The 12,187-nt window shown below is 47.4% G+C and overlaps 1 protein-coding gene across 1 annotated transcript in view; it reads right to left on the bottom strand.

The window, feature by feature from the left end:
* HIPK2 (homeodomain interacting protein kinase 2) overlaps positions 1-12,187 on the bottom strand; it is a 132,319-nt gene that overhangs the window by 79,964 nt on the left and 40,168 nt on the right. The window contains exon 2 of the mRNA XM_075728047.1: positions 7,870-8,968. Within this exon, the coding sequence (XP_075584162.1) occupies positions 7,870-8,968 (1,099 nt within the window). The remainder of the gene's footprint in view (positions 1-7,869; positions 8,969-12,187) is intronic.

Raw genomic sequence — 12,187 nt, 5'->3', positions numbered from 1 at the left:
TATGTACTACAGAGATGGAGTCTCAAGGACTACAGCCAATAGCTGCAATAGGAGGGTTTTGATTTCTCTTAGGTAAATAGCTCTTTTTAAGTAAAACAAGCTAGCCATTTGTAGCCATTTCAGACCTACCCTAGTACAGTAAATATCAGAGTGACCTTGATTTTTCACATCATTTCACCAGGCTGCAGCCTTAAAGGGACTTACTGTGCTTATAAAGCTTGAGAAAAGTAAAAGAGACAGCAGGAAATCCTGTGACGTGATTGTTTTGGTGATCATATGAGAGAGAGAGTAGCAAGTGAAAAAAACCCACCAAAAAACCCTAAACACAAGAACACCTGTGGCCAACCTGCAAGTGGGGAGACTGGGACTTCCAAGCCTCTCACCAATCCCCCCGGCATTACCGAAATAACTCTGGCAGAGAGTGTAGATAAGGTAGGCATTAGTTTAGGATTCCGTGCTAGGTTTAAAAAAAATAAAAGTTCATGGATGTTTATGTCAGCAGTACCCAGATGACTTCAGGTAGCAGTACGCAGACAGGTAATGGAGTGCATTTGCACACTGCCTTCTCTCTGCAAGCCCTCTCTCAAGCACGCAGGAACTCCAGCTCAGCCGCATTTGAAGCGTATTTGTTTCCAAACCAGAAAGTGTTGCTTTTGGGGAGGTCAGCCCCAGGCCTGGGACTGTGTGGCACCGGGTGGTGTGAATGCCCACAGAGGGAAGGTGTGCTTAAATGGGAAAGCTATGGAGTAGAGAGGGTGGAGGGGAAGAGGAGCTCTGTTCTCCAAAATCACGTCCCTCCAAAGCTGATGTGGAGAAGGGTGAGGTGAGCTGCCCCGGCGTGGGCAGGACGCCTGTGTCAGAGCTGGTGGCTGATCACTGAGCCCTGGTCAGCAGCCCTGCCACCACAGCTCTCTCTGCTGCTGCTCCTGCTCCTGCTCCTGCTCCCTGTCCGCACAGCACTGCCCGGGCCACGGGCAGCACCCCTGAGGGTGAATGGGGCTGCCTGCATCCAGGGGGCTGCCTTTGCCTCTATGGGGATCACTGACACGTTTAAAAGCTGCGGCAGCCTTGGGAAAATGCTCTTTTTTTAGAAGCAAATTTGCCTTTATCTTCTTCTCCCTGTCTTTTGCTTCCTCTTTTGCACAACTGCCATTTTCCTAAAAGAGGGATCTCTGTTTAGCCGTGTGCCTGCTCCCACCCAGTGCTCGTCCCCTCACCTGAGGCCATCATCCCGCCGCTTGCATTGCTTGCACTGTCAATCCTATCCCCTTCCCACATCTAAAGGGAGATTGTAACTTCAGGCAGGAAAGAGGAACTGCTGGAAATTAGGAACTCCTAAGAAACAAACACTCTTTTTCATGCAAGTATCTCTAACAGTGATGAACAAGGGAGAAGCAATGAGGGAATGACAGGGTATGGTTAACAGGTGGCCCAAAGCCCAGATTTCAGGGTGTTCTTAGGGTCTCTGGTTGTTCCAACAATTAACGGTGAGTGTGGCAGCCAAAAATCTTTTTATTTAATTTTTTGTTGCTGTTGTTAATCTCTGCTTAGTGGGACCTTGCCAACCAGTTCCCTGTGGTGTTTTACCTCATTGGACTATGGTGGAGGTTTTGCAACTCCAGCTGACTGGTGAGGACCAGAGTCCCTCACCCATGGAGTGGCACCAGCTGATGGAAAACCAGTGCTCCCACCTGCCTCCAGCTGCCTTTCACGTACTTGTCTCAGACCTACAACACCCCTAATGGACTGAGCCCTGCCTGTGGACACACAGGTTCCTTCCTTTCCAGCCACCAAGACAAAACTGAGCTCCGCAGAAGGAATAATTACTGTCAGTCCCCTGTCTTTGCCGTATAGGAGCTGTTTTCAGAGAAGGGAGAGGGGACAGAAGGCACTGGCTCAGCACTCAGTTGAGATACTTGATTTTCCACCACTCAGACACTGATGAGCCAAAAGGAAGCAGCACAAGACTTCTCCCCCTCCTCAGGCTATCGATGACTTCTCTTTGCTGGGGAAAGCCTCCCTGTCAGGTTCCTTGCAAACAGCCCCTCGTTCCAAATATTCTTGGGCCTGGAGGCACATAACCGGGCATATTTTATACACTTGGTTAATAAAAAAACAAAGACCTCCTGTGACGGCCTTTCTGACTCCGCACAGGGACGCAGGGGTCCTCTCGGAGTGAGGCCAGCATCACGTGCTAGAGACGGGCAGGGAGATGCTGCGGCATCACAGGGAAAGGGGCAGATCGCTAACGTTGACAAGATAAAGGAGGAGCTGGTAAAAGTCTGCTTAGAGCAAAATAAAAAACACCTAAGGAAATGGTAAGAAGGTTTCAGTAGAGAAAACCCTAGGGAGACTCCAGTCTGAAGAGATTGTTTAGGCTGAAATATAGGCTTTTCTGTTTTAAATTAGACCCCAGAAAGGGAGTTATTTTGGAATATACAGTGTGTACCTTCTGTTGGATGCACCACAGGCACAACGCCAGTTTACCATCCCTGCTCTGGGGTGATTTATACACAAAGGAACTTGGCAAAGAACTATCTTTGCTTGAGTTTTGCAAAACCAAAAACTAACCTGGCCTGACTATCACACAGATGGGACATAGCCAAAAGCTTTCAGCTGAATGGCTGTTCCCTTCCAAGACTTGGTGGTCTGGATACAATGAAGCTGAGATTCAATTAATCCTGGTGTTGGTTTTGCAAAAAAAGAATTCTGCTGAATTTTGGTTCTGAAAAAAACAAACTCCAAATGTCCTTGGGAAGGAAATGAAGAACTGCTTAAAATAGTATAGCTTGAAGTCTGCTTTCCTCCACAAAGTCTTCTACAATGTATTGCCTGTTCTGCAAGCCTGTAGTCCTACCAGGCATGATCATTGCTAAGTGAAACTGAGCTTAGACTTCAGCAATGAACTTGGTGGTTTCGCTCCAGTCCCCAGAAGAAACATTCCTCCTCAAACCATCTAGCTATCCTGCTCTTTCCCTTGGAGAGGCAGAGTCAGTAAAGCAGTGAATGTTGCAGGTAGGAGTGAAACAGACTGGCAGAGCAATGAGGCTCCCACAGCTGCAAAAGCAGTCAAGTCTGAGATAGAGATGTTTTTGCAAGTCTGGAATGGCAGAAGATTTTTGAAATGTAAGTAAGTGCACTAACACTGTTATACAAGGATGTAACAGATGCCAATTCACTGAGTAAACTAATAAGCACAGCCTATCCCTGCTGTCATTACTACTGCCTCATTTGAAGAGCAGTTTTGGCCAGAATGACGCATGCTCTGAGTCACACAATGGGGAAGAGGTCGTGACACCGCTCGGGAATCCACCTTGCCTTGGCTCCCTGTCAGCACGGCTAGAGGACTGATACCTGTCATGGCACGATGTCCCGCACGTGTGGCAGGACGGATCCAGTTTAGTCCCCTGCATCCCTCAGGACCCACGCTCGCCCAGCTACGCATGTACAGCCAGTTAAAAACACCCACCTGCACAGGGCCTCGCTGTACACCCCGTATGGGCAGCTGACAACACGCACGTAGGCCTTTATGACTGTGTATTTTCTTGCAGCGTCTGAAACTAGACTGATAAACACCTCTTCAAACTGATACTCAGCTTCATTCTCTGTTATCCAAACGTTTCATCAAAGGCCACTTACCTACGAAGCAGATGTCTCAATCCATGGCCAGACACGCCACATACCAAAGCCTTTTGAAAACAAGGCACCAAAACTACATTTATCCCTTAACAGTGCAGGGGTGACTGCTGTTATTTTATATCTGCAATATTTTGCAAATTCTAAAAGACTTAAACCTCGTAAGGTGATTATGCCATTAATTAGTGAAATACATTCATCCCTGGGGCGCAACATGGCAGCTGTTTCAGCTGAGCAGCAAAGAAAAGCCAAGAGGGCAAGGTAGCTCGGTGGTAGTGCCGCCAGGAGAAGCCCTCCTGCTCCGAGCATCCCAGCGCTGCCACCCCACGCTAGGGAACTGCTCTGGTTCCAGCAAGGGAGGTCCGCAGCTCTACCCACCACCCCAGCCACCTCCTCTCCCCCTCTCCCTCTTCCACCTGGGTGCACGAATGCGGGCTCTAATGGAGGGGGCATCTGTTGCAGCCTGAGCCCTGCATTTCTCAGGATGTGGGTTTTCCCGGGAGGCTGTTCATACATGGATTATCAACCCAGAAAGGATCTCTTTGGTCATTCATCCCTCTGACCTCCTGCAAAATGGAGATCACAAGACCTGCCTCAATGATCTCCCCTTCAAACTGCAGCATAAAAAAGGAAAAAATTAAAATCCCACAAAGATACCCCACGACACGGAGGCTGTCGCAGCTTTTTGATCGGTTGCTCTGTGAACAGGGCTTCATTTCTAGCCTTGGCGTGTCCGGCTAAAAGTGCCAGCTGCAAAGCCCCGCTCCTGCGCTGGGAGCTGGGCAGAGCAGCCCTCCATCGCCAGCTTCGGTTCCTCACACAGGCACCTCCAGACCATGGCTGCGTCACCACGTCCCTCCGTGAAGGGTCACTGATCCGGCCCAGGCCGACTCAGCTAGCGATACCACACTACAGTGACTGGGGGGCAGGCTGGGACCACCATCCCAAACAAGGGGGAGCGCTTGGACGGCCACCAGCCAGGTCCTACGCGTGCAGGCTAAGGATGCTACATGAGAAACGCTTTGTGCCGCAGCGAGTTTTGCACCACAGGCTGAAGACGGGTGGGAGGGAAGGAGGCCGATCCTCTTCACAGCACTCCCCCCTTTTAGATGCCAACTCTGGCCACGGTACTGACAAAATCTGTGACTTGGCTGGAGCCAAGGCGGGGGGACTCTTGGCAGCGAGGGGGTGTTCCTGCAAGGCCCACCTTACAGGGCCCCTCTACAGTCAGGAGACCTCCAGATCCTTCTGGAGAGCACTGGCTTTCCCTCCAGATCCTTCCAGAGAACACTAGCCTGACAGAAATACCCCCGGTAGGACAGAGGTCCTGATGTTGGGGCAGCCAGCGAGGGCCCCCGAGCCGCGCCAGCAGTGCAATACCAAGCCTGTTCCTCTCACCAGAAACTGGGCTGAGGGATCCAGTTCATCTCCAGGCCACGTTACACGGCAGCAATGACAAATTGCTCACGTAAAGTCTGCAAGCAGCCCTGGGACCGTCTTAGCTTTTGCTGGGCTATGCAGATATGGGCCAAGAAAGAGCATGGAGTTTGTTTAAAGACACTTCTGTCTTCCACCTTCAGGAGAAGAAAATAGGCCTATCATTTATAGGAAGAGGAAAGGCCTTATCTTGCTCTGAGAAAGGGCAGGATCCCACAAAACTTTCCTCACTTGAAAGGATTTGGCCACCACATTCTTGAGAGTAGTGTTAAACAAAAAAACCCCAAAAAACCCCAAAACAAAAAAAAAAAAAAAAAAAAAAAGAAAAAAGAGGGAAAAGAAAAAGCAAGCTGTTAATAAAATATGGGGATGACCTGGGAATTTGCTCCCGAAAGTCCATGATAAAAAAAACCTCCAGCTGAGAGCCGACCTCTACATTACATTCCCCAGTGCTCTGCCTCGTCTCTCCTTAAATGCATGGGGTACAGGGCTTCTGTCACTTCTTTGGCATGCCTGCTCGGAGTCTGAGAGATTTTACTCCAAGGAAGCTTTTCCTTCACATTCAGTGTAAATGTGCCATTTCTTGAAGTCATCCCCTTGCCTTTTACACTGTAGCAAGCAAAACAAGTGTAAATTAAATGGAAGACACGTGAAATCTTTATAAAGCCCTGTGTTTCCCCTAGCATGAAAGTTCCTTCTCTTTGGAGTGGAATGGGTCTTTATCTGTGCTGTACTTTTCCCCATCAGAAAATGAAGAAGAATATAAATTTTCCTCATGACTTGAATTTAGCTTCATCAGCAGCCCCCTGCTGATGTAATTCAACCCAACGAGATTTTTCTTTTTCTTATTTTTTTTCCCAGTGAGCTGCTGCCCCTTTTCCCCTCTTCCTATCAATTCAGGCATGGAAAACAAGGGAGGAATTAGACAGACAGAACTTATTATCTAACAAGCTGCAACTTCAGACCGGGCAGGAATAACATTTAAAATATAAAAAGCAAATTTTATCAAGCCTTTTCCTCCCCAGAGATTGCCACAAAAATATTCCTTGTTTGTCGCTGAGAATGAACCATTTTTCTTTTTCATTTCTGCTTTCTGTCACATATTTCATTTTGGCTGCCCCTTCTGTCTTTCAGCGAGGGACCTAGGCTGCTAATGCAGAATCACAGATAACTCAACAACAAAATGCCTGTATTATCTTTTTTTTTTTTTTTTTTCCCTTCTAGTCTGCCAGGTAATTGCAACCCTAAAAGCTTTTGCATATTTACCACCGAAACATGTCTCTCCTGGAGGATGGTACTGTCATCAGGTAGAATATTTCATTTAATAAGCCTCTTCTGAGGAATAAACTAGGGTTGGGGATGTTTTTCTGGCCTCCTTCAGAGCAAAGGACAAGCAGATAAAAATCAGCTGCTTCGGTGCTACACTGTCAAAGTTCCTGTTCCTGTGAAAATTAACTCTTCCCAAGCTCAGAGCTCAGGTGAGCTTTGCCACTGTGATGTTTATGAAGTAGGAAAAGGGTCTTTTATCAACTCATGTCCCCAGTCCTCCCCATGTATAAGACAGATTTCTTTCCTATTTACAAACAGAGCAACTACCCTGCTTTTCTGTAACCCATCTGATGAGCTGTGGATGCTGCCAGGACTGATTTTCATTAAATCAGTCATCAAGAAGGATCACATTTTCCCTCTTCGCTCCTGTTTCACGGAATTACAACAAAAACATGACCTGAACATTTCTAACTTCAGCTGTCATCTAAAGGCAAACTCCCTTCCTCCCCGCCCCCTCTCTTTCCCCCTACCCCTGAGGAAGCAGAATTGCTTTTCTTGGTCCTTGGGATGTTGAATCAAGATGACTGGTACCAAAGAGAGGGTCTGAGGAGAACATCTACAGAGAGACTTTGTGTCTTGGAGTCAAGACAGAGGGAGAGGATGACCTTCCAGGTGTTATGAAAAGAGGCTGCTTTGCTGAAACTGTTCAACAGACTGAAGAGGGATACAGCTGGTTCACACGTTTCACTTTGGGCACACCCACACAGAGGTCAGAACTCCATCCTAGCACATAACATACCTGTCGTTAAAAGCACTGTGAGTGGGAATCGACTATCCATGACAGGTCCTCAGTCCAACACCAAATTACTGACCGATGCTCATTCATCCCTACCAGCAGCTTCCCACATGGAGAAAGGTGTTTCCAGCCTGGCCAGGCTGCCCGCTCACCTGGAGCAGAGTTGACAGGTGCCAGCCAGAATACTCCCACTGACTCTAGCAAGCTCCACCGCCTGTGTGAAAACTACTCCTTGACAAAGCATCTTCTGCATCCATAAAGTTTTCCTGTGGGCCAACCTTATTCTTGTAAAGTCCCTGGTTTCACATATCAGTAAAGACTGGAAGACATAGCTGAAATATGGATTGATTGTTTAGGTTAAGGTCTTTCTGAAACCAAGAACCTACTTGCATTGACTTGTAAAGGAGATGCGGACTCTCCAGATCCATCCTGTCTTCTGGAAACAGTCCCAGAGAGAACGAAGTACTGACAGAGGTGAAAGGCTTTCTAAATTGTAACTGTCAAACTCTGGTTTTACAACATTTTATGGTTATTTACAAATTTACAATGGTTTTCAATGCATGTAAACTCCCAAGAGGTTAGGATACCATTTTTTCTATCACCAACAAACCATTCTAAAAGCCATCCCAGTTTAGGATTAAGAATGACTCTCATTCATTTACAGGAATGTAAGAAAATTCCCATAGGTAAAATATTTTGCCTAGTAACGTTACATGAGCCCAGTCTCTTACCTGTAATATCTGGATTGAAGGTAGGTAGAACACACAGCTTTAGACACATGGCTAGCTGAACCAAAGTCTATGACCTTGACCCTATATGGCTGTCGGGATGGGTCTACCAACATGATGTTTTCCGGCTTGAGATCGGCATGAATCAGTCCCAGGCTTTTCAGCTTCATTAGGGCAGTTGCTACCTGCTGGAGAATTGGTCGAATGTACTTAAGGGGCAAGGGACTGAATTTGTTTTGTTTTAGGAAATCATAGAGGTTCTGCTCCAACATTTCAAAGACCAAGCACGTGTGATTCTTGTGCTGGAAGCACTCGTATGCGCGGACAAAGTTGTAGTCATCCGCACTTTCCGTGCTCAGCCGAGCCAGGATGCTCACTTCAATCTGGCCTTGCCGGGCATAGGAAGGATGGTTCTTTAGGATCTTGATAGCCACAATCTCATTAGTGCCACGTTTCCAGCATTTGACTACTTGTCCAAAGGTTCCACGGCCAAGAAACTCTAACACTTCGTATGTGTTGGTCATGGAACAGAGCACCTCATGTTGCACCAGCTGGTAATCCCCTTCGCTGTTGGAGCCACTGTTTTTGGAGGTGGCCGTGGAGGTGGTGGCAGTGGCTACAGTGGCCCCACTGGCATTGTTCTGAATCATTGGTGGATGCTCTTCGATGATCTGCACGCTGCTTGTGTTCTCTATCTCCTCACTCTTGCGCTTAAGTCCACATTTTTGGTAGGTGTCCAGAAGGCTCACAGTGCTGCGACGCATCAGGTTGTGTGGCCCGCCCAGTGTTTGCCCAGACACTGCAACCACACCAGAAGTGCTGTTGGCGGATGTCACCACAATGTGCCCCGTGCTTGCTGGGAAGATGATGGTCTGTTCGTAAGGGATGCTCGGATTGGGGATCTGGAGGGAGGCGTTGACGGCTGCTGCGGCGGCTGCTTGGGAGGACTGCACGTTCTTGCTCTGGCTGTAGACTTTGCTGTGTGTGCCGTACCCAGTCATATCCCAGTTCGAACTCGGCTCCACTTTCAGTTTCTTCACGCTACAGAAGGCACTTGACTGAAGGGTGTGAGGAGAGAAAACTTGCACATGCGAGGCCATACCTGCAATACAACATCAGAATGAAACCACAGTGTCAAGATGCCTTCCCCAGCTTTTTTCATTTGTTCAGTGGCAGGAAGGGAAAATGGGATGCAGACTTCAGATACAGCACACGCACACACACAAAAATCAAGTTCTTCCAGAAATATGTATTCAACACAAATAAAATATTATGCTTGAAAAAAATCATTACCCCTGATTGAACTATACTAACAACAACCAAGATTCCTGCTCTCTTGCTCTCCCACTTCTCATTTTTAATAACAGGAATGTAAATGTTATTTTTACCTCCTCTGCCTGAAGCGTCTCCTATTCCCATTGTCTCCTATGGAGGCCAAATCTCAACTCAGGCTCATCCTGTATTAAACAGTTTGGTGGATCTGACTTAAGCCCTCCGTTTATTCCCATAAAACCACTGTGTAGCTTCTGGCCTGCACCAAGCCAGGACAGGACCAGGAGATGATACACCGTGACAAAATGGGGGTGCGCAGACAAAGTTGAGGAGCCAGGACAGAAGCAGCAGGTGATGTTTCAGGTTGCTTGCCAAGTCTGCATGTGGGAATCGTGCACAATGCTGGTCTGTGCTCAGGGACACTGGAGATGTGAGTTACACAACATGAGCTTCACTGTATGCTCTCAGTTCTCCCAGATTTATAAAACTGTGTTCATCTATTCTTATTTACAGTGACAATACCATCAACTGGAAAGCAGATCCCCTGGAAATGAATGGCACCGTTAATGAAGCAACGTACACATTAGCATGTGGCAGACCTAGGTCCTAATATAACTTTATTTTTTAAGGAAAGACAGAATCCTATTTACTGCAAGCTTCTTTGGTTCTAGAAGAGTTAATGATCTTCTATATCTTTATTAAAAAAAACCCCACCAAACACAAACAAAAAAGAAACCCACAACCTCATAACAAAAGTGAAAATAAAGTATCACTGAGACAGACTTACTGAAGGATTCTGAGTAATATTCCACTGAAACAGAAAAATGCTCGCTGTTCAGAAAAAACAGATGTGGTCCACAGAGAAGAGGACATCTAAGTCCTGACTTGCTGCCAGCTTACCCTGCCCAGGGTCAGGATGGTACTGCTGGGGCAAAGGTATTGTGAACAGCACAGATCTATGGGGATTCCTGGGGAAGGAGTCAGCACCCAGCGGGAGTTAAAGCAGAAAGGCACAGCCTCCTTCACCCTTCTATCTGTCGTCAGTGTTTCTTTTTAATAAACCAGAATGACTAGGGAAGAAAAAGACAATATGCTGAGCTGGCACTGTTGCTGAATTATTAAGCACAAACATAACCTTGACTTGTTTTCAGCTTTGAAAAGTTAAAAGTTGAATGAATGTTTCAGTGACGAAACCACAACAGGCTCCACAGCGCACACGTATGACTTCTTCACGTGGAGACCTGAGAGTATCTAACACTCGGCTCCCTTTCCTAAAAGAAACCCATCCTCCACTAGTCCGTGTTGCTCTTCAGAAGATTTTCTGGAGCTCATGTGTACACGTACACACTCACACATACGCATGCATAAACATATACACCCATATAGAAAAATACAAACGTTACTCCAGACTACCAGTGCTGAGTAGCATCGCCAAGCAAACACACCTAAACACACCCAACACCGATTTTCCAGTTAATTCCCAGCAGCCCAAAGCCCAGGCACTGCTCAGGAGAGGGGCACTGTGGTGAGCCAAAAACCACTGTACGTAACTACACAGAAGTAACCAGCAAAGAAATCACTCCAGTTTGCTTCAACACCCCCACCTTCATCTCTGCCGCAGTGACGAATTTATGAAGACAGGGCAGACACAGAAGAAAACCCCTATCAGGACACGTGGGGAAACCCTCACCCCTGCTGAAACAGGCAACACAAAACCCCACTAACCCCGCTCTAGCAATGAAACCCTGCAAACTGCAGCGAGCCCTCCTTTGCAGACGTGACCCCTGGCTTTAATGTGATTTCTGATGCCGTTTGCTGCAATTCGCATTAACTGCTCCCCCCCCCCCCAACCTCCTCGGCAGCAACGTCCAAGGTCCCGGCGACCGGGTCCTTGGACTCCCGCAGCTCCCTGCCCTTCTAAGTGCTTTCTCTCCTCTCTCCTTTCCACGGGGCGATGATGTTGCCACGAATGCTATAGCATGGGGTGGGCGGCAAGCTCAGAGAACCGCAGCAATATTACTCAACTTGTCATCCTGGACACAAATACCGTATGTGAGTGAGCCAAAACCGTGTTTGTTTTTCCACTGATTAAGAAGAGTCACGGTGTTCCTTCTAGTACAGTACCGACCTGCCTGGAGAGTGGGGTTGGCTTGATGTATGTTTTCCCCCTGGACGCGAATAATAAAGCAGATGTAATTGGTAACATATTGTGGACCTAGCAGAGGTGTAATTTATAGCTTTATGGCTTTCATTCCATGGTGTGCTTGAGCAGTATCTCTTCATACAAAATAAAAAGGGAAAAAAATGATTGACGCAGAACCAGGAGAGAGGTTCTTCTCACATACTCCTCTAAAGATAATACCAGAAGACCCAGGCACCACAAATTAAAGTCAGGGATGTGAAGCACAGCGGCTGCAACTTTCTCAGTGCGGCTGTAAAAATCAGGATAATTGCCACCATTAAGAGACAGACTTTCAACTGGTGCAAACTGGCAGGGCTCCAGCTGATATCAGCTGACGCTAAAAACAAGGTCAGCAGCCAGTCGACGTTGTCAACGTCAGATGGCCGCCTGCGCCCCTTGGTGAAATGAGTTAGGGACCGATTTCCACATCAACTACCAGCCCCTTGCTGTCCCTGCAACGCTGCTGACAGCCTCAGCAGAGGCACAGGAACAGGGGACAAACACTGACCCACCCTGGTACCCCAAAAACGGAAGTGGTGGAGGAAGCGGGGCTGTCTTGTGGCTAAAGGGAGGACTTTGGACTCCTCTGCTGCCACTTCCACCCTCCTCAGAGGCTATTATCTCATTGCAGGAGAAATATTTTTTTTCCCCTAGAAAAAGAAGTATGAAATCTTCCTTCCATCCAAAATTCTTTTCTCACGTTTGAGGTTTTAGGGGCACACGTTGTAAGCAGAATAACTCGGCCAGCTCTTCAGCATAGTCCAATACCAAGAAATTACAGGCTGATTGACAGCTTGGTGATGGGAAAAGGCGGCTTCTGCAGTGAAGTCATTTTTATTGCAAATTTGCCTGTGCAGATAATGTGAG

Source organism: Pelecanus crispus, chromosome 1 (genome assembly GCF_030463565.1).
Source record: "Pelecanus crispus isolate bPelCri1 chromosome 1, bPelCri1.pri, whole genome shotgun sequence".
Taxonomy (NCBI): Eukaryota; Metazoa; Chordata; class Aves; order Pelecaniformes; family Pelecanidae; genus Pelecanus; species Pelecanus crispus.
Note: the sequence above shows the minus strand (reverse complement) of the source record. Positions and strands in the feature narration are given on the sequence as shown.